Source organism: Colobus angolensis, unplaced genomic scaffold (assembly GCF_000951035.1).
Source record: "Colobus angolensis palliatus isolate OR3802 unplaced genomic scaffold, Cang.pa_1.0 Scaffold206, whole genome shotgun sequence".
Lineage (NCBI taxonomy): Eukaryota > Metazoa > Chordata > Mammalia > Primates > Cercopithecidae > Colobus > Colobus angolensis.
In genome coordinates this window covers 3502276-3526249 of record NW_012115222.1, presented here as the reverse complement: position 1 = coordinate 3526249, position 23974 = coordinate 3502276, and the positions used below count along the sequence as shown (strand labels likewise).

Genomic DNA, 23974 nt, shown 5'->3' with positions numbered 1-23974 from the left:
AATGTGTCACCACTTTTGGTAACTGCAACTCAGCTCACACCCACAGCCCACTCACCACGGGCAAGCATTATCATTTTTTTTTTTTTTTGAGACAGGTGCCACTTTACCCAGGCTAAAGTGGCACCATTTTGGCTCACTATAACCTCTGCCTCGAGGTTTGCCTCAGCCTCCTGAGTAGCTGGAACTATAGACACATGCCACAACACCCAGCCAATTTTTTTTTTTCTGTATTTTTGGTAGAGACAGGGCTTTGGCATATTGCCCAGGCTAGTTACAAACTCTTGACCTCAAGCAATCTGCTTGCCTTGGCCTCCCAAACTGGTGAGATTATAGATGTGAGTCACCTAGTTTGGCATATCATTCTTAACTAATAAGGCAGCATACAATTTTCTTAAAATTCTTATTTTGAAATAATTAAATATTTAGAGTAACTTGCAGAAATAGTACAGAGAGTTCCCACATACCTTTCACTCAGTTTCCCCTCCATGGTTATACCTTAGTAACTATAGAACCACAGCAAACCCAGGAAACTGGCATTGGTACCTGTGTGTGTATAGTTCTACGCCATTTTATCACATTTGTAGATTTGTGCAACCACTGCTGCAATCAAGGTCTGAAACTATTCATCAGCACAAAGATCTTCCTCATGCTACCTCTTTATAGTAATACCCATCCCTCTCCCCACCACCATCCCTAATCCCTGGCAACCACTAATTTGTACAAATTTGTCTTCCATCTCTGTAATTTTATCATTTCAAGAATATTATCACATGAAATCATAAAGCATGGGACCTTTTGAGGTTGGCATTTTTTACTCAGCATAATGCTCTGAGATCTATCAGGATGTTGCATGTATTAGTAGTTTGCTCCTCTTTAGTGCTGAGGAGTATTCCATCACTCAGAAGTATGATTTCTATATTTTAGTGTACATTTAGTTATTCACAAAACTGTCAAACTATATTTTCCAAAGTGGCTGCACGATTTTACAATCCCATCAAGCAATGCCTGAGAAATTCAGTTTTTCCTCATCCTCACCAGCAGTTAGTGCTGTCACTGCTTTTTATTTTCATTGTTCTAATAGGTATGGGATAACAGCGCCTCATATTTTTAAAATATATTTTTGTCAGTGCTTGTGGTTATTGTATGTCAGTACAGGTAGAAAAAATTAAAGTTCAGAAATATTTTGAAGATAATATGTAAAATAATCTGACTATTGTAAAAACACTTGGCAAACCTAGAAATCTAGTTAACAAAGATGGTGGTGATCTGGTTGGTCATACCTTCATCCAGGACAGCTTGCCACTGAAGTACATGCTTTGGGGAGGAAGTTCTAACACTATACGCCTGACATTGCCAGTCTCTGAATCCAGGCAAACCTGCAGGACAAGGTGGATTCTCACATATTCTGTATTGTTTTCTGGGACCATTACAATCCCTTGCTTCAGAACCTAGGCTAGAAAAGAAAGTACAAATAATCAGTTTTACTTTTTTTATGTTAACTACCCAGTTTTTAAATTAAAAGCCATTATATTAATAATATATAACCCTTTATATTTACTTTTGAAAACTTGGACACATTAAATGTTAGTAGTAGCAAGATATATTTATTTCTTTGACTATATACATTTTCTAATCCTTGATCAATATACCTTCCACAATACATGAGGAATAAAAGCCCACTTGCCATGAAAATGATAAATTGGAGTAAAGGGCAGAGACTGGGGGGAAAATAGCCTTCAAATGCCCATTAAGAAATCTGGTTCTTAGAATTATTAAGGAGATGTTTTTAAATAAGTTCATATAAATTCTTTAAAACTGCATGTGACCTCTACACCAATAGTTTAAAGCTCACAAGCTGGAATGACTCTCACACTTTCCTAGAATTCCTCTAGGAATAATGGGGTTTAACAAGCTCATCCCATAATAATTCCTGTCTGTACCTGTGCTTAGCATGTTTCTGTTTTTCATTAGTCTTAGCTCTTGCTGTCATTAATTTTGTTCTCATTCTCTTTCTTATCATCCTTCTGTTCTTCTCCCAGTTCCTGTAAATGTTCACATAATTTTTCTAATACACATCTCCCTGTTTATTGAAATATTTTATAGATTTACTCAAGAAATAACCTTTTGTAGCTTTCAATATTTATTCTTAGAAGGGTTGGTCTTTATTTTCATCTTAAAGGCAGTTTTTATTTAAAATAAATAATTTGAAGGACTTTTCTGTTTTCCAACGTGAGTAGAGTTTGAGGGGCTTCTTTTGCTTTCCAACATGCTTTGTCAGTAAAACCTTTGCATTCAAAACTTGAAGAAATGCCCTCCCCCAACCAGGAACTTTGAGTTTACCCAGGACATTTGCGCTCTCGACTGCTGATCCCAGCACTGCAGGTTCGGCTACAAGGACTCCACAGGCTCCACTCTCCGGCCAGATGTTCAGGTGCTGAGGTCCTGCTGGTACATTCTCCAGCCTTACACCACTATTCCAAAAGTTATGTCTTAGGTGAACAAATCAGGGCACAACTGAAAATCATTCTCTGGCCTATAATGTCACTGGAATTGCAATTAAATCAGGTCTACTAGAGCCACAAACACGGGGAATTAGGAAAGATCAAAAGTACGTTAGCACTTGTTTTTTTGTCATAGTAATAGAATTGCCCAGTTCTCACAGATACAGTCTCGTCGGGAAAGCAGTGCACAAATATTTGTTATTATAGTCCTAACAATTCAGTTCTTGTGATGGAGATAGGGTAGTGGGTAGGGAATCGGAGGTTGCACAACCAGGAAAGAAAATTCAAACAGATAATAATTTAAAAGGGACAAAAAACTCAGAGTAATAAGAATGGAAACAAGAAATAAATGTCCTATGTCAAAGCAGACATTTTTAGCAAATTTAGTAATTTTCATATGAAATGTCAGTGACTCAGTACTTTTTTAACTTTGCAATTTTTAAAAAATACTGTTTGAGTTTAGCACTTTCCTTTATGCTTGTTTTTTTTTTTTTTTCCCTGAAAGAATTCCCATCGAGTTCAACCATTAACATTATAGCAAGTTGGTTTGAAAGTGTCATTTCATGCCAATTATTCTGTACTTTACTTGGTATCTATTAACTGGTAAAGATAACTAGAATAAGAGAAAGGAGTGTAGTCATTCTCTTTTTTATTTTTATTTTATTTTTTCATTCACTGAAAACAAAAGCAGTGAGAGAGATTGCTGATGGTCACCCAGGAATGGTTGCTAGAATTTGGGGAACAGGTTATTAAAATTTCTCCTCATTCCTGAAAATCAAATAGATGATGGTCATAGCAAACACGGTAAAAGTAACAAAATCATATTGAGAATAATAAGTATGATTACAAGCATTTAGATTAGTGATTGTATAATGATGCGGTTGAGTAAGTTGATCCTCCTAGCCCTAAAGGAACTTCTACACTTAATGGCAACACAATTTACAAAGGATTTTGAGGAAATTACAGAAATGCTCTGATTCTCAGCTTGCTCATTTCTAAAATGTGAATGATAATCATATTTACCTATCAGTTTATTTAGGAGTTGAATGAAGCATTAAACACAATGTATAGCCCTTACCAAGGATTTAATAAGGGCTAACTATAATAATAATAGAGTTATAAGTATCATTATGTTAATACTTTCAGAATTCTAAGCAAAATTCTGTTCATTCTGATATTTATTCATCTGTTTTTATAATTTACTGTGATAATATTTTTATTGCTATTTTTAGAAAAGAGAATTAAGAAGACTACACTATATAGTTTTATGTAGGCTCCATTAATGCTTTACTTTTATAGGCAATACAATGATTAGTCCCCGTAGATTTTCTCTAACATCAACATTTAAATTCAACCTCTTTTAGATTCAAAAAGATTTTGATCTAAACTTGAAAAACAAAATAAACATCAACAACTCAGAGAATATCAATATGCTAAGACTCTCATTAAATAAATTTGGGTTTTGTACAAAGATGCAGTTTACAAATTGGAAAAGGAGAAACAAACCGTGTGAAAACTTCTCCATTACTTACTTGTTTTAAGGACTTAAAAATGTTATGCCATTCATGGAGAAAAAAAATCCAATGTGAACGTCGTCAAACTTCAATTGGTCGCATTGTTTTAGCCCTACTTTAAGGGTGTTTATGTTTCCCAGAGTGCGTATCATACCTCCTCGGCCATTTAGCAGCAAGCTGGCATTGAAAGACTTGGCTAGAGTTCACAGCAGACTAAAATATTCTGGAAAGGACGGGACCTAGATTTGTACATCTTTTAAACTGTAACACAGCTGGCAGATGAAGAGAAATGGACACAGATATGCAAAGCAATTTGCATACACAGATCAGTGAAATTTGAAGAATGTATAGCATAATATTTAAAGTTTGTCACCTTGCAGATAACCAGATGTCTGGATGAAACTAGAGGGTATCTGCTTTTGTGTCTTCTATATGGTTCTGTGCTTCAACAATGAGGAAAGTGTTAAATGTTTTGTTTATTATACAGTATGTTATATAAGATATGTAAAATAATCCTAATGATGCTTTCCATAAATATCATTAGGGTTATTATGGAGAGCAGCAGGATTTGTTTCATACAACATTTGCATTTTTTAGCCTCAAAAAATAAGTTATGTATTGTTGAAAACACTAAAAAATTGTCTTATCTACTAATTCAGTCTGATTTATAAAAGTACTAAGGAATTATGTAATATAGACCACCAGAGGACAGTGCGTGACCTAAGAGACTAATTATAGTTCTATACTCCCAAATTTTTATGTGGACATGTCTAGGAAGTTCATGAAAACACACATTTGAAAGGGGTCTGTGAAGATGTCAAAGGAGTCTGATCAGCCTCTGATCAAATCTTGTACATATATTGTGGAGAAGAGAAGAAGAGGAAGGAAGGCAAAAAGCTGTGTATATATGCACATTGTGATATGTTAGGATATTACTTTCTTCATTGTTTCCAATAATAAATTATGATGGCAATTTCAAGAATCTCAATTTGAGAAAATAAATAACTAAAATATATTACATAGAATCCTTCCAAACAGTCTAAAGTTCTAGTAAATTGGTATTTAATGTCTCTTTCCCCTCTTTTGATTCCTAGCAAGTACTGAAAGTAAAATACATACATTTATTATTTTTTAATAAATCATTTTGCCCACTAATCTCTGTGAAATGTAAATGCCCACACATTGATATTTGTATCGTAAGTTGCAAAATATGAAAATCATATAAAAAATATAAAAAGAGAAGAAAACAAGTTGTTTTCAATTTACAATGTGCTGTCCATAAAGAGTATATAAACCTCTTTGTTGAAAATCATTCAGAAGTATAGAATTCTATAAGCACCTTCTCAGATGTAATTGTATACTCTTAGATTAACTAGATTTATACAGTTTGATTAATATCACTAGAGTGTTATCAATTACAAAATCCCAAGCTTTGTCTCTTGGATAGCAATGTACTGAACTAGCAATGTTTAGTGCGAGGTTGCAAGCATTCCAATATTTTAGCACTACTGCACACAATGGCAGAGTGTTGCAAGCTATTTTCACGATGGCTTCTACAAGAGCTGGAAGAGATGAGTATTTGAAGAAGCCCACAAGGCCTGGAAAACTGAGAGGTTCATTAGTTATTTCAAAATACAAAGCATTACAGAACCTCTAAGAGAGTATCATTAACACAATTATAGGAAAACAAAACGTTTTACTTTTGTTTAGTAATTACAGTTTTAACTGCCAAAATAAGTTTATTTTGAAGATTTCAAGAAGGCAAATTATGTTTATACATACAAGGGAAAAAATTATAGCAGAAAAATATTGAAGGTGCCAGATCATGAAAATAAAGAGATTTTTATATTGCTCAAAAGCTAAAGATGAAGAAGTTATGTGACGTTTGAGGACTCATGTTTGGTTATCTCTTAATATTACTGCTTTTGTGCTTCAGGGATGATAAAAATGGTGCAAAGTTTTATGATTCAAGCAATAAATTACTCAGCACAGTATCAGGAGGCTTGCTTGATATACAAAGGTTCTTGTACTTTTGTGTATATATTTAAAAAACAAAACAGACCCAAATTCTGATGCTTAAGCTTACAGGGAATATTTGGAACAGTCTATAAACAATTAACTGATATTTCACAGAAATTCCCTCTAAGGAATCAGTTTCTTACTGATAATATATAGTGATAAAATATTTCTAGTTTTTTTTTTTCAAAAACAGTTTGGATGTAAACAATTTGTACATTTTTCTTTTCTAATTAAAGAAATCATAGAAGTAATAAATGAATGCATGCTTATGTCAAACAATCCAGAAATGTCTGCAAAAAGTTATATTCACCCATCTCATTGATATACTCCCAGCCATCAATTCTACTTCCCTCCTAAGAGGTAATTTCTAGTTACACTTTGGAGTTTTGTGTTTATATTTTCTTTTTCTTTTCTTTTTTCTGTCTTTGAAACAAGGTCTGGCTCTGTTGCCCAGGCTGGAGTGCAGTGGTGCGGTCTCGGCTCACTGCAACCTCTGCCTTCCGGGCTCAAGCAATCCTTCCACCTCAGCCTTCTGAGTAGCTGGAATTACAGGCCTGCGCCACCACGCCTAGCTAATTTTATGAGTTTGAAAATATATACTTCTGTGTGTGTGTGCTTGTGTGTGTGTATACAAACTGTGTTTTCCTTAAATGTCAAATCACATTATCAAGTATCAATATTTCTGACATGCCTATCAGCTAACAGCCATGTCTTATAGATCTCTTCAGGTTAGAACATAGGTATCTCCCTCATTTTTTAACAACTACATTGTGACCGTTCATCTCCTAATGAATATTATTATTGTTTCTCATTTCTTTCCATTACAAACTGCATCCTTACCTAAGCATCTTTGTGTGCATGTGTGTGTGTATATATGTGCGTCTGTGTGTGTACTTTCTTCGGATGATGTTCTAGAAGTTCAATACCTTCATTTCTGTCCATTTTTCAAATCAATATGTTTTTAAAATAAAATTCCACATAATTTCATGTTTTCTTCAAGTATGTCACCATAAGCAATCTATAGGTTCTTTATGTTGCTATTTATTTTCAAATGTAATACACATTCATGCTCTTCAGAGGCAAGCTTTCTGATCTTGCAATTGAGTACAGTGATAACAATTCTACTTTCCCATCACAGTATGTAAATTAGAAAATTATGTAAACTATTGATCTGTTATCTTTTGATTATGTTAACCATAATTATTAAATGCATGTGAAATCCATCTTCTTCATATTCCTCAAAGGAAAATTAATTTTCAACAGCAGTTATTTTGATCTGGAAATGTATACTAATAAATTTTTAAAGTCTTATGAAGTACATTAAACTACACAGACAGCCAAATATTTACTAGTCTCCAAATGTCAACTGGAATATTTTATGGATGATTATTATATTGACAAGGAAAAAATACTCAGTTGCTCTCCTAAGTCAATGATTTTATACTTGAAAGGATTCATCGGCGATGAGAAATTTTACCATTTATGCTATTATTTGTGCTTAATTTACTTCTGTTTAAAAAGTAAAAAAAGTTCACATTTTTGCTATATTAATGTATATATATGACTCTCAACATTCTCATAATCAACAACAAATAAAATAAAACCCCACCACATTGATATTAACAAAACAACCACAGATTTTATAAAGTATAAATGTTAAAATTGATGAAATACTAATATTTTTGTATATACTGAAATAATTCCATCAGTGCTAAGCAAGTTTCTCAAGTTTCACCTAGTAGACTTATTAAATTCAGACAACACAAATGACTTACCTTACCAGGGTCACAGTCAGTTCCATCCATTGGTGGGTCTAGTTTGGTTTTGCATTCTTTCTCACCTTCTACCTTGCACCATAATCCTGTGCAAATAACATGCTGAAAACAAAGGCACACTATAAGGGGAAGGTATCACATTTTTTTAAGTGAAGCCAATCACTGTTAAGAAAGCTATTTTGGTAAAACAAAAATTATTTGAAGAAAAATATGCTTTCGGTACTTAAAATATTAAACCTGTAATTGAAATAGTATAGGGCTCATTTATAGTGATGGGAAGATTGATACATAATGATAGAAAACTCTGTTTACTAAAGTTAAATCTTTTAAAACTTCCTTAAATAAAACACATATGGTTACACAAGATACAACAGAAAAACTTAAGACAGAAATAATCATTTATACTATGATACATGGACCAGCTGGACGAATAAGTGTTTGTTTTTGTGTTATAAATTCATTGTCTGCTGCCCTAAAGTCTATTCCCACTTATGCTCTGCTTTTATGCTTAAATGCCATGGTTAGTACTTTATTGATTCATTATACAGTCTTGACCCCTGACACAATATAGTCTTAGTGTGTATGTTTCCATAAATTGTTATCAATACTTTTTACCTCAATATGAAGGATTTTTACATCTTCAGAACACAATGAAAGTTTTCTGGGGAAATGTTAAAGTGATTAAAAAATACTGGGATAAGGCAGCTGAAACATGGCAACAATAAGCAAAGAGAACTCTGAGTAAATGTAATAGAAAAATTGTCAAAAACCTCAGACACAGCCATGATTGTGGTCAGCTCACAGACAGAGAAGAAGAGGCCAACACACACATTAATAAAGACTTTCTATTTCTGTAAGGTGGTTGACATTTTTTAGACTCAAAAATATTGTTAACAATTGTGCAGAAATATGAAATCCATAAAGGACATTTAAAAGTGACTTAAAAAATTAGCTGAGTGTGGTGGTGCACACCTGTAATCGCAGCTACTCAGGAGGCTGAGGAACGAGAATTGCTTGAACCCAGGAGGCAGAGGTTGCAGTGAGCTGAGACAGTGCCACTGCACTCCAGCCTGGGTGACAGGGTGAGACTCTGTCTCAAAAAAGAAAAAAAAAAATGAGTTGAGTATTAAATCCGTAGCGAAGATGACTGTGTTACTACCTTTCCAGACATTGGGAGAAGAGGGAGGAGGAGAACAGGTCGATAAAGACAGAACAAGTAGAAATGGGAAAGGCATAGTTATGAAAAGGTGAGCAGACCGGTGCAATGGGGAGTAGCAATATCATGGGGGAGAGTAGCAAAAAACAAGGTTGAAAAGACAGAAGAGTCAGGAAAGACTAGGGGCTTTATGTTTGTAGGGAAAAATAAGCCATTTAGCAGTTGACCAGCAGCAGATTGATAACATAATAGGTTATTTTGGGAAACTTATTCTAGTGTTGGTGTTCAAAACAGACTAAAAATCACAGCAAAATTAAAGTTAACTTATGACTCAAATCTATTACATATATTTGAAAAATATATTTAAATTGTGACATGCCTATTTGAAACATATATTCTTTCAATATATTTAATATTTAATTGCTCTAATACTTACTTTGTTGCAAATCCCAACATATTATTTTCCTATACTTTAGATTTCTGAACTGTTTGTAGCTTTTAAAATTCAATAGTCTATGGAGAGAGTGAGATATATTTAATTTACCTTATTTTCTTTTCCGTGACCTTTTTTCCAGCTTCAAAATAAGTCACACAAATATATCTTATTATATTTAGGATATAGTTTAGCTTAACTAGTGTGCTTCTAACTGCCCATAGCATTTACTAAAAATTCATCTAGAAAAATTATTGTAAAGAACGCCTATAAATCATATTGCCCCGTTGTAAAATTTTAAACTCTTGAAAATAGGCAAAGAGGTCAAATGTTTTTCATGTACTTTTGTGGAGACATTTAAGAATATTTCAATTATCAGATGTCTAACCTGAGCATTTTTGTTTCTAAAAATTTTTCACCCATCTAGGAACCGTCTGTCAAGGATGTTTGATAATTATGGGGTCAAATGTTGAATTTTCTTTAGAAGAAAATTTCAAGGAAGAATTTTTCTTTACTTGCATTTAATAAAACTTAGTTATCTCATAACAATAGTTATTTTATTCAAGTTCATTAGTTAACCAATGCATACTGAACTGAAAAAGCAAATCTACACTGTAGATTTGGAATAATGCTTGCTTGTTGAACGTTGTTGGTAGTCTACATTCTGTTCTTCCACCATTATCTGCTGCTATTTGAAACGGCAGGTACTCTAATTGATTCCTACTTGAGACACTCAGAGCACACAAGCAAACTTGGCAGCTTTTCAAGATAAGCATGGTCACGTAGAATAAAATCTCTCTCAGAGATGTCTTTTACCCTTTCTGTTCTGCAGGTCTAGGGATCTTATGGTAAATAAATTACAGCCTCAGTCTTAAAAGGAACTGAGATTTAGAAATTCAAACCAAACTGTCACAAGGCAATAAAATGTTGCAGAAATAGTATGTATAGTTTTCACCTTGAAAAGTGGAATACCTCAGATATGTCACACTCGAGGTACATAATAGCAAGCCCTTTCTAAAGGGCAGAATGGGGAATTACGGTATGACATTGGAACCAAACACTGTCCATATGTTACACAGGCAAGAGTGAAATATTTTTTTCAACTTAGTTGCTGAAACCACTTAATAAATCAGTTAAGAAAATATAACTTAAAATGCTTGGCATAGGAATCCACAACAGAGATGCACAACCCAGCATTTTCTAGCAAACTAATAAAAATAATACAATATTCCTTTGTTATGCCTCTATAACAAAAAGAGTTTATTGAAAGAATGTAATATGTACTTGGATTTTTATCTCAAATAGGCTTTTTAAATGTTACATAAATGTACTATGTATTGAAGTGGAAGGTTAATTGTCCTGTACAAATCTTATAAAATTTATCTTCAAAGCTAACCTGTACCCATGCCTGTCTTTTACAACAAATAGTTCCATTAAGATGTTTTGAAATTTATGTTAAAATAAGACAATGTTAACTGCATATGCATTGAAGTAATAATTAATCCTTGGACATATAACTACTTTCTTTCCCTGCATTACTGTCTGAAATACATTTTCAATAACTTAACAGATTGCAAAGGTAATTCAGATATAAAATAAAATTTTAAAAACATTCTTTTCTAATAACAGAGCTTTACTATAATTAGCATAATTGTGTGAGTGTGTGTGTATGAGACAGTACTAACATAGGAAACAAAGACTCAGAAGGGAAAATAAAGCTGAACTCCAGTTCTTTATAAAGACTAATATAACTGAAAATTAATCAAGCAAAAAGAGAAGGCAAAAATAAATACTATTAGGAATAACAAATGAGGGCATAACAGATAACAGTTCAAACAGAAAATAGACATTATAATTAAATCTATGCCAATACACTTGAAAACTATATGAAATTGAAAAATAGAAACTTACAATTTACTAACGTGAAATCAAGAAGAAATAGAAAAGGTGAACAATTCTATAACCACAGACTAGTTAAGCCTGTTAAAAATCTTCCCACAAAGAATACACCTGTCCAAAGACGAACACTCTTTGTAGGAATGTAGATTCTTAACACACAGAAACTTTCTAGAGAACAGAAAAAGAGGGTATCACTTCTTTTTAACTTTTATTTTAGGATTAGTGGTACATATGAAGATTTGTTACATAGGTAAACATGTTTCACAGAGGTTTATTGTACAGATTATTTCATCACCCAGGTATTAAGCCTAGTACCCAATTGTTATCTTTTCTGCTCCTTTCCCTCCCACCACCCTCTCTGCTCAAGTAGGCCCCAGTGTCTGTTGTTTCCTTCTCTGTGTTTATAAGTTTTTGTTTAGCTCCCACTTGTAAGTGAGAACATGTGGTAATTGGTTTGTTGTTGTTGTTGTTGTTGTTTTTGAGACAGAGTCTCACTCTTGTCACCTAGGCTGGAGTGCAGTAGCATGATGATCTTGGCTCAATTCAACCTCTGCCTCCCGCGTTCAAGCGATTCTCCTGCCTCAGCCTCCCGAGTAGCTGGGATTACAGGCACCTGCCACCATGCCAGGCTAATTTTTGTATTTTTAGTAGAGACGGGTTTCGCCAAGTTGGCCAGGCTGGTCTTGAACTCCTGACCTCAGTTGATCCGCCCGCCTCGGCCTCCCAAAGTGCTGGGATTACAGACGTGAGCCTCTGCGCCCGGCAGTTATCTGTTTTTTTTTTTGTACCAGTGTTAGTTTGCTGAGGATAATAGCCTACAGCTCTATCCATGTTCCTGTACAACTTTTAAACACTATGATATCCAAACTGGAGGGGGATTTTAAAAGAAAGTAAAAGTAGTGATCTACTTCATTTATAAGATCTGAATATGCTAAACAAATTTTAACAGGCTGAATCTAGCTAGGACCAAATTAGGTTTTCTTCTCAGAATACAGATAAGTTTGATATTAGGAATTTAATTAATGTACTTGGGCACATCAATAACTTAAAATCTATGATTTTTATATCTGTGGATACAAAATATGCGATGCAATTTAACATTCACTTAAAAATCTTAGCAAACTAGTCATTGAAATTAATTTCTTTAAAATGAAAGGGCATCTAAGAAAATCTACAGCAAATATCATAATAAATGTCAAATATGGCAAGTTTTCTCTTCAGATTAGGCACATGGCAAAGATGATATCTTGATACCAGTGTAAGGAGGTGAAGTTATGATATATTCAAAGAAGCAAAAAAGAGAAAAAAAAATCTGTCAATCTACACTCCTGAACTCAGCTAAAATTTTATTCAGGTTTGAAGGTTAAATAAGGACCCTTTCAATGTAACAAACACTGAGTGTTTACCTTCTACAGATCTGCCCCAAAGGTGCTTCTCAATGATGTTCTTTAAGAAAAAGAAATATGACCTTATAAGAAAGGACTGAAAAGCAATGGTAAGCAAAGAGACTGATAACAATGAGGATAAATCCTAATAAACATTGACTACATAATGTAACACTTATTGGATTTAAACATTAATTATAAACCTTCTTTTAATGGGAAGAAATGTTAGAAATCTAGCTCATTTACATCCTAGAAACTTTATCCTTTAACAGAGAAGATTTGACCACTGCCAGCTGAATAAGTCTGACATTCTCTCTTTCACCTCCTCCACTCCACATACTCAGCTACTGGCAGAAGTAAAGTGATAGGCATAGAAAGGGAACTGTAACCCATGGACAGCCAATGAATGAAGCAGCAAGCTGCAGGGGACTCTTTCATAGTTACATCAGGAAGTGATTAAGAAAGGGAATAAGAAGAAAGTAAAAGAAAGGAGAACTGTTAATATCTATATAATGGAGGCCCCCAAAGAAAAGAAAACAATAAAAAGAAGGAAGAGCCTATTTTAAATTTTTAAAGAAAAATGATACAGAATTAAGATAAAAAGATTCCCCTTCTGGAATCGTGGATTAATTTCTCAAAAAACCAACCCTCTTGTAGGTATCAACTATAAACTGTGAACAGAATACAAAAAACAACTTCCTGAAGGCTCTGGAGAGTGAACCAAGGCAACACACTTTTTGTTTTAAATTTAACTTTTGGCCAGGCATGGTGGCTCATGCCTGTAATCCCAGAATTTTGGGAGGCTGAGGCAGGTGGATCACCTGAGGTCAGGAGTTTGAGACCAGCCTAGCCAACATGGTAATACCTTGTTTCTACTAAAAGTACAAAAACTAACCGGACGTGGTGGCAGGTGCCTGTAATTTCAACTACTCAGGAGGCTGAGAAGGAGAATTGCTTGAACCTGGGAGCTGGAGGTTGCAGTGAGCTGAGATGGTGCCACTGCACTCCAACCTGGGCAACAGAGCAAAACTCTGTCTCAATAAATAAATACATAAATTTCACTTTTAAGTTCAGGGGTATATGTGCAGGTTTGTTATACCTAAACTTGTGTCATGGGGGTATGATGTACAGATTATTTCATCACCCAGGTAGTAATCCTAGTACCCATTCGATATTTTGGCTGATCCTCTCCCTCGTCCTAGACTCTACCTTCTAATTGGCTCCAATGTGTGTCGTTCCCTTCTGTGTCCACAAGTTCTTATCACTTAGCTCTCACTTGTAAGTGAGAGCATGTGGTATTTGGTTTTCTGTTACTGCATTGGTTTGCTAATAATAATGGCTCCAGTTCCATCCATGTTGCTGCAAAGGACATTATCTCATTTTTTATGGCTGCATAGTATTCCATGGTGTATACGTTCCACATTTTCTTTATCCAATCTATCACTGATGAACACTGAGGTTCATTCAATGTCTTTGCTATTGTGAATAGTGCTGCAGTAAATATATGCATGCATGTGTCTTTGTAACAGAATAACTTACAATTCCTTTGGGTATATACCCAGTAATAGGATTGCTGGTCAAATGCTATTTCTGTTTTTAGCTCTTTGAGGAATTGCCCCACTGTTTTCCACAATGGTTGAACTAATTTACACTTCCATCAACAGTGTGTAAGTGTTCCCTTTTCTCCACATCTCACTAGCATCTGTTATTTTTTGACATTTTAATAGTAGCCATTCTGACTAGTGTGAGATGGTATTACATTGTGGTTTTGATTTGCATTTCTCTAGTGATTAGCGATGTTCATATGATTGTTGGCTGCATGTATGTCTTCTTTTGAAAAGTGTCTGTTAACGTCCTTTGCCCACTTTTTATTGGGGTTGCTTGTTTTTTGTTTGTAAACTTAAATTTGCTATTGATGCTAGATATTAGATCTTCGTTAGATTGATAGTTTGCAAAAATCTTCTACCACTCTGTAGGCTGTCTGTCCACCCTTGGTGGAAACTTGATAGTTTCTTTTGCTGTGCAGAAGCTCTTTAGTTTAATTAGATCCCCTCCCTCCCTCCATTCCTTCCTTCCTTCCTTCCTTCCTTCCTTCCTTCCTTCCTTCCTTCCTTCCTTCCTTCCTTCCTTCCTTCCTTCCTTCCTTCCTTCCTTCCTTCCTTCCTTCCTTCCTTCCCTCCTTCCTTCCTTCCTTCCTCGCTCTCTCTCTCTCTCTCTCTTTTGCTTTTGGTGCAATTGCTTTTGGAATCTTTGTCATGAAATCTTTGCTTCTTCCTATGTCCAGAATGGTATTGCCTAGTTTGTCTTCCAAGGTTTTTTATAGTTTTGGGTTTTACATGTAAGTATCTAATCCATCTTGAGTTAATTTTTGTGTATGGCCTAAAAAGGGGTCCGGTTGCAATCTTCTGCATACGGCTAGTAAGTTATCCCAGCACCATTTATTGAATAGGTCTGTCAAAGGTCAGATAGTTGCAGGTGTGCAACCTTATTCCTGGGTTTTCCCTTCTGTTCCGTTGGTCTGTGTGTCTGTTTTGTCCCAGTATCGTGTTGTTTTTATGACTGTAGCCCTAGAGTGTAGTTTGAAGTCAGGTAACCTGATGCCTCCAGCTTTGTTCTTTTTGCTTGATTGTCTTGGCTATTTGGGCTTGTTTCTGTTTATATATGAATTTTAAAGTAGGTTTTCTAATTCTGTGAAGAATATCAATGGCAGTTTAATAGGAATAGCAGTGAATCTATAAATTGCTTTGGGCAGTATGGCCATTTTAACAATACTGATTCTTCCTATACATGAGCATGGAATGTTTTTCCATTTGTGTCACCTCTGATTACTTTGAGCAGTATTTTCTATTTCTGCATGTAGAGATCTTTCACCTCCCTGGTTGGCTGTATTCCTACGTATTTTATTTTTTGTGCATGGCAATTGTGAAAGTGATTGCATTCAACAGGCACACTTTTGAGGGGAACTGAAAAAACTGGCACAAGGCTAGTTCATCATCTTTGCAGCTTTAACCTGACAGATGCCCACTATTGTGTCCTGACATTAGGTGCCAACTGGGAAAAACATATCATCTTATAGAGTCATGAAGACAGAAACTGAGGTGGTCAAGGCTGCCATAAACTGAAGGGAGAATCGCAGAGGGAATAGAATCAGAGGCGCTTAAGTCTTCCCTTGGCACCTGACCTATACATACACAACACACCCTACAAATAGCACAGATAAGAGAAAAACGAATTGATCTAAGATATGGGCTACAGCTTACAATAGATGAGACAAAATTTCCAGTTTACATCTAATTAATGTAATTGCCTATGAAAACAAAAAACAGTCTTTTAAGGAATATAACAGAATCCAGAGCCTCTACAACAGGGGTCAGCAAACTCTTTCTGTAAATTGTCAAATAGTATACATTTTAGGCTTCTTGGCCAGGTGGTCTCTGTTGCAACTATTCAACACTGCCACTGTAGCTTGAGTGCAGCCATAGAAAATTAATGAAAAAATGTGTGTCACTGCGTTCCAGTAAACCTTTAAGCTATAGTTTGCTCATGCTTGCTCTACAATGTAACAACAACATTTCTAGTATAGAAGTAAAAATCACTGGCATATGTAGAACAGCAAAATGCAACCTTTTCTTTAAAAATGTAAATAAACAATTCAAACCTGAGATGACCCATATGTTATGATTTTCATAAAATTTGAAACTGACTTTATGAATATACCTAGTGAGGTAATGGAAATTTACTTGTAATAAATGAAAAGATATCTCAAGAGAAAAGTTTAAAAAAAGTAAATTGAAACTTTCACTTTAGATGTGAAAAATACAATATGTAAAATTAAAAGCTGAATGGATTTGAGCAGGATAGAAATAATAAAAATTCAGTTAGCTTGAAAATAGTTTAAAGAAAATTACCCACTCTGAAGGAGAAAGGGAAAATATTGAAAAATGTGAAAGATTTACAGAAAACTGTGAGATTCTATCAAAAAAATTAATGTGTGTACCTATTCTCAGGAGAGGATGGAGAGGTAGGAAAGTATTTAAAGGAATGATTACTAAAACTTCTTTCCAAATTTGAGAAAAGGCAGAGATTTACAAAATTAGTAAGTTCAACAATCCTCCAACGGGATAAATATGCAGTAAAGCATAAGTAGACACATTATAGTCAGGCTTCTGAAAACCAAAGATAAGGAGAATACCTTGCACACAAACAGGAAGAAACAACAGATTACTTACAGGGAAATGACAATCCAAGGGCTATACATTTCTCATCTTAAACTATGGAGAAGAGAAGATAGAGGAATGTTTTTGAGATGGTAAAAGAAAAAGAAAAAGTCATCCTATAATTTTATGTCAAGTGAAAATATATTTCAAAAATTAAGGTGAAATGAAAATTTTCAGGTGAAAGAAAATTAAGAGAATTTTGTCACTAGCAACCCAACTAAAAGACATGGAGAAGGAAAATGAAACCAAAGGAAAACTCCTATCTTCAGGAAGTTATGAAGAACAATGGAAAGGGTAAATATCAAGCTAAAAGTGAAAGACTATTTTTACATTCTTAATCCTTAAAATACATGCAATGTACATGAAGTAAAATGTATACAATTTTATTGTATGGTCTACAATGTACACAGATGCTCTCTCTCCCATGACGGTAGTACAGAAAAACTCAATGAAGAAGTCTAAATGCACGTACGTGGTTGCATATTCCAATAATTCCAAATGAAATAGTACTATAATAACTCTAAGTAGATTCAGAAAAATTGAGGGTTTCTATTTCAATCTGTAGAGGTGAGTTTGGCAAACTATGGCCTGGAGACTGGCCACCTGTCTTACTCATCCACTTACGTATTATCTGTGGCTGATTTGAGCTAGAGCAGCAGATTTGAGTTGCAACATAGGCTCTGCTGCTGACAAGCCTAATATATTTACTCTCTGGCCCTTTAAATAAAGATGTGTGATCCCAGACCTAGACCCAGATCAGGTCTCTTAAAGAGGTAAAGGATTATAGCTAAAAATGTAATAGATAAAGTAGGATCCTAAAGAGAATTCAAATAACGTAAAAGTAAATTAATGGGGATCAGAGGGAAATAAAGAGTTAAAAAATAAATTATAAAATCAAGACCTAAATTCAAACACATTGTTTAATCAATGATTAAACATTAATGAAATACTTACCTCAATTAAAAGGTTATAATTTTTAAAACAAATTAAAATCAAGACTTAACTACATGCTTACTACAAGAAACTCACTTGAAATAGTACATGGATACATTTAAACTAAATAAAAGCATAATATTATACCATGCAAAAAATAAACACACAAAATCAGATTAATATTGGAAATAATAAACTTCAATATAAATAAGTTATACTTCTACCAGTGATAAAGAAGACTTTTTCATAATGAAAAGAAATGCAATAAGAAGACATAATGCATCAAGAAGACATAACAATAATAACTGTATTAGTGTCTTGCAATAAAACCTTATGAGGTATGAATCAAAATCTGACACAATTGAAGGGAGCAGACAGCTGTACAGTCATAGTAGGATATTTAAATTCCCCACTTTAGTAATTACTGAAACATCTATACACATAATAAAAGATGATTTGTATAACTCTATTAATAACCTTGACCTAATTAATATTTATGAAACACTAACAACTGTGGAAATGCATTCTGTCAAATGCATATAGTACATTCACCTGGACAGATTATAAATGAGTCTCAATAAATTTAAAGAGATCATGCAGAGTATATTTTTGGATCTAGGAGTGGAAAGTTTGGATCATATAGGAGGTGAATGCTTCAGTGATAAACAACAACAACAACAAAAACAAACAAACAAAAAACACCTAAAAACACCTACAGACACCTAAAATTTTCCCAAAGTGACTATACTACATTACCAATAGTGGTATGTGAATTCTGATTGCTCTATTATCAGCAACAATTTAGTGTTTTCAATTCTTTAAGCTTAAGACATTGCAATGTAAATGCAAATGTAGGTCTTTATGGTTTTAATTTGCATTTTTTGATACAATATGAATGATGTTAAACATCTTTTAAGGAGTTTGTTGGCTACCTGTGTATCTTCATTTCTAAATTGTCTGTTGAAATGTTTTGCCCATTTAATTGTGTTGCTTGGTCTTTTATTACTATTACAGGGATTATATATTTTGGACAACAATCCTTTGTCAGATATGCCTATTATAAATGTTTTCACCCATTCTGTGGCTTACCTTTTCATTGTCTTAACAGAGTTTTCCTAAGATAAAATAATTTATTTTGATACATTTCAAACAATAATTTTCTGTTTTGTTTTTCTTTTATGGTTCATACTCCTGGTGTCCTATTAAAAAAATTTCCTCTACATTTTTCCCTGAAGTTTTATAGTTTTGTAGATTCCACATTTAGGTCTATAATACATTTAGGGTTAATTTTATCTTATGATATGATGTAATATTAAAAGATGAATATCCAATTATTCCAGCACAATTTGTTGAAAAGCTTTTCTTTACCCATTCAACTGCCTTATCACTTTTGTTGAAATCAATTGTACACATATGTGAGAGTCTATAATTGGACTCTCTCTGGTGTTCCACTGAGGAGTTAAGTCTCTCCTTTCGTCAACACCACATTGTCTTCATTACCGCAGCTTTGTAAGTCTTAAATCATGCAGTTTATGTTCTCCAACTATTTCATGTTAAGCCTTTTTAAAATCCAAATTCTTGTTGCCTCCGGAATTTTGCAATGCCAAATTACAGAGTCTAGGCCTTCTACAGTTTTTCATAATATTAGGTTGGTGCAAACATAATTGTGTTTTTTGCCATTACTTTATTTCAATCCCAGTCTGTGCACTGGCTTCAAGGAGAGGTTTGAGATAGTCCTACAAACTTGGATGAATAAAGTAGATACAGGAGAAATGTAAAACTGGAACTTTCTATGTCAATATTTAAGGTCATCATATGATTCAGTAATACTATAAACTTTTCTATCTATTTAATACATTTGCAATTCATAGTGTGCCTTGTTCACAAAGACAGGATCTTAAGTTTCCTGGAGGTCTTCAATTTTATCACACTTCCTTCTTTTTCAAAAAAAGGTTAACTCCTACAGGGCCACTTCTCACTAGTTCTAGGGAAAAATCCTTCCATACCTCTGTATTTGCAGCCAGGCTAAGTAATTTCAGGAAGCTATTACAAGGACTTGATGCAGTTGGAGCTGGCTCACCCACAAGATGCCAGATGGCCTGAAGGTACCAGGCACCAATTGCTTAGGACTCAGGAACAAGGCCATCCAAGAAGTCAGCCATTAATTCTACAAATTAATGCAGAAGAGTGAGCTATTATTGCCTGCAATCAAGATGTTTCACCAGAATCTCTACATCTGTGTCTTTAAACATTCTGCAGATGTAAGTTGTTATCCTAAGGGTAAATTTATATCATTAATTAGATCAGCATTATGCAATAATGCTGAGCCTCTAGTGTTTCTATTTAAATATCTGTTTATAAGTATGGAGAAACATCTAATTTAGATGCTATGGCCCAACTGCCTTTGTCAGATTCAGAGTTACCTTGTTTTTAAGATTCTGCCTGAAACACACATGTTGAAGGTTGCTCTGAACGCTCACACTACAAAGCTTGATGTTTATTTGTAGTTGATTAGAAATGAGCTGGTCATAAGGATGCCTAATTGAATTATGAATAAGCTGAAAACAAGCTACCTGCCCAATAGCATAAGCAGGCTTTTATGTAGTTATTGCATTAATATTCTAAAAGGTTATCATGTTATCTTGATATATTTCTGAGACTCAAGTGTTTACATGAGTGAAAAATTTAGAATCAGTACCCTATTATTCAATAGATTCACTTACTCATTCACCAAATATTTATTGAACACTTATTTGGATGCTAGAGATACAATGACAAAAGGGCTGACAACTTTGATAATGTGAAGGAGCTTACCATATAGGAGATTTGTTTTGTATAGCACTTAGATGACAGAATGGCAGGTATGGTGACTCCACATAGAGCCAATTGACGGTATGTATGTATGTAGCAGAACTACAGTCATGCTTTGCTTAATGATGGAAATACATTTTGAGAAATGTGTCATTAGGCAATGTAGTCATTGTGTGAATATTGTAGAGTGTACTTACACAAGCCTAGATGATATAGCCTACTACACACCTGGGCTATATGGTGTATCCCACTGTTTCTAAGCTACAAACCTGCATGGCATGTTACTGTACTGTATATGTTAGGCACCTGTAAAACAATCCTAAGTATTTGTGCATCTAAACATAGAAATGTTACAGTAAAAATACAGATTATAATCTTATAAGACCATTGTTGTATATGTGGTCCATTGACTGAAATGTCATTACGTAGTGCACAACTATTTTCAGTCTTCCACAGTTAGAACTATTTTCTGCTATATTTTTAAGTTATACTTTCTGACACATTATATATTCAGGCATTCCCATATAGCTTCAAATAATGGTGTGTCAAACCCTTTGGGAAAAAATATCAACTGTCTAATCTCAGCCTTCATTTTGCTCCACGTGTCTTCAGTTTTTTAAAAAAATGTGTTTTATACTTTAATTCTAAGTTCAGGGGTATATTACAGGTTTGCTATATAGGTAAACTCAATGTCACAGGGGTTTGTTGTACAGATGATTTCATCCCCCACGTACTAAGCCTAGTACTCAATAGCTATTTTTTCTGATCCTCTCCCTCCTCCTACCCTCCAGTCTTCAGTAGGCCCCAGTGTCTATTGTTCCCTTCTTTGTGTTCATGAGTTCTTATTATTTAGTTCCCAATTATAAGTGAGAACAAACAGTATTTGGTTTTTTGTTCCTGCATTAGTTTGCTAAGGATAATGGCCTTTACCTCCATCCATGTTCCTGCAAAAGACATGATCTTGTTCATTATTGCTGCATAGTATTCCATAGTGTATATGTACCACATTTTCTTTATCCAACCTGTCACTACTGGCCGTTTAGGTTAATTCTATGTCTTTGCTGTTGTGAACAGTGCTGCAGTGAACGTTCACATGCATACGTATTTATAGTGGAATGATTTATATTGCTTTGGGTATATACCCAGTAATGGGATTGCTGGGTTGAATGGTAGTTATGTTTTTAGCTCTTTGAGGAATTGCCACACTGCTTTCCAATGGTGGAACTAATTTACACTCCCATTAACAGTGTATAAGTCTTCCCCTTTCTCTGCAACCTCACCAGCATCTGTTATTTTTTGATTTTCTAGTAATAGCCATTCTGACTGGTATGAGATGTTATCTCATTGTCGTTTTGATATGTATTTATCCAATGATCAGTGTTACTGACTTTTTTTTTAATATGCTTGTTGGCTGCATGTCTTTTGGAAAGTGTCTGTTCATGTTCTTTGCCCACTTTTTAATGGAGTTGGTTTTTCCTTTTAAATTTGTTTAAGTTCCTCCCATTCTGAAGGTTGTCTCTTTACTCTATTGATAGTTTCTTTTGCTGTGCAGAGCTCTTAAGTTTAATTAGATCCCATTTGTCAAATTTTGTTTTTGTTGAAATTGCTTTTGGAATCTTTGTCATGAAATCTTTGCCCATTCCTATGGGCAAAAAATAGTCCAGACGAGTATTGTCTAGGTTGTTTTCCAGGGCTTTTACAGTTTTAGGTTTTACATTTAAGTCTTCAGCTTTTGACACAGCTGATCAGTCTCTCTTTGAGAAATATTCTCCTCACATTGCCTCCAGGATCTTAACTTGCTTTGGTTCTATTCCTACCTCAACATGCTTCAGAATTTTGTTTTTTCTTTCTCATTTTCTGAAACTCTAAATATTGCATTGACTTGGGTCTTAGTCCTTGAAACTTTTCTAACTCACTTCCAATTGTTATGTGGTATCATGTCCCCAATATCTTATACTTCTTAATGAATTCCAAATATATATCACGGACCTGCTTACATTCCTCCTTGGATGTGTAATGGGCATCTCAAAATATGACCCACAGTGAATCCCAGGGCATTTTGCATTCTGTTTTCTCTTGCTATATTCCTCCCAAGATAAATGCAAAGCTTGCTCTTCCACTTTCTTTAGATCTCTAAACAAATGTCACCTTCTCTAGGAAACTTTCCCAGGTTACCTTATATGAAATAACACCATCCCAACCATCTACCTTGGTAGTACTTCCTGTTTTACCTGAGTTTATATTTCTTCTAAACAATTATCACCAACTGACATATTAGATATGCATTTGTTTATTTTATATTTCCTCTAACTAAAATGTAAGTTCCATGGAGGCAGGGTCTTTGATTCCTGCTGTATTATTAGTGCTTCATTTAGTGCCTGCAAAGTGCTTAGAACTTAATAAATATTTGTCAAATCAATGACTAAATATGTAAATGATCTTTTCTATGGTTCTAGCTATCTATCTGTCATCTATTAGGTTACTACACTTTACAAGCTGTACTAATTTGGGACTGGAATATAAAAGTGGAGAGAAAATAAAAAGGAGAACATTTCTGGACACCTTAAACCTAAAACTTAACTTTATTAGCACAACCTGTAGTTTTAAAACAAGGCAACATCCTAGGATATTGAGAAACAGATTTTAAAATCCCAAAGAAACAATCATATTTTCAGAGATCAAGGAAAAAAAAATCTGTCCTGGTAGGTTAGTGGGAAATAATCACATGAATAGAGCAAAGAGCTTAGCAAAGGAAATCAATTAAGATACTGGTTAAAACTGATAGTATAGGTGCTATAGGAGACAAAAAAACTAGTTTACATACAAGAGCTGATCTAAGGGTTTTCCCATAGAGAAGACAATATAGCATATAAAGAAGTTTGAGTTCCATAAGACACTGGAGAGCATAGTGGTTACAGTGCATTCTGTTTTTTGGAATTTAGACACAATCTGAGTTTGGATCTAGCATTCTCTGTTAATAGGTATAAGAACTTCAAATTATTATTTAACCACTCTAGACCTCAAATTGTTGATTTGTAAAATAGGACTAGACAATAACTATGGCATTTAATGGTTATAAGAATCAAATTATGGTTTTAGGTCTAACATTTAAGTCTTTAATCCATCTTGAATTAATTTTAAATGTTAGACCTAAAACCATAAATACCCTAGAAGAAAACCTAGGCAATACCATTCAGGGCGTAGGCATGGGCAAGGACTTCATGACGAAAACACCCAAAGCAATAGCAACAAAAGCCAAAATTGACAACTGGGATCTAATTAAACTAAAGAGCTTCTGCACAGCAAAAGAAACTACCATCAGAGTGAACAG

General features: G+C 34.3%; 1 protein-coding gene across 1 annotated transcript in view; it reads right to left on the bottom strand.

Annotated features, from left to right (window-relative positions):
- The window catches only part of ADAMTS19 (ADAM metallopeptidase with thrombospondin type 1 motif, 19), a 285046-nt gene that overhangs the window by 95023 nt on the left and 166049 nt on the right, over window positions 1-23974 (bottom strand). Inside the window, exons 12-14 of the mRNA XM_011942132.1 lie at window positions 7810-7911; window positions 2341-2471; window positions 1281-1453 (exon numbers count right to left, since the gene is read on the bottom strand). Of these exons, the coding sequence (XP_011797522.1) occupies window positions 1281-1453; window positions 2341-2471; window positions 7810-7911 (406 nt within the window). The remainder of the gene's footprint in view (window positions 1-1280; window positions 1454-2340; window positions 2472-7809; window positions 7912-23974) is intronic.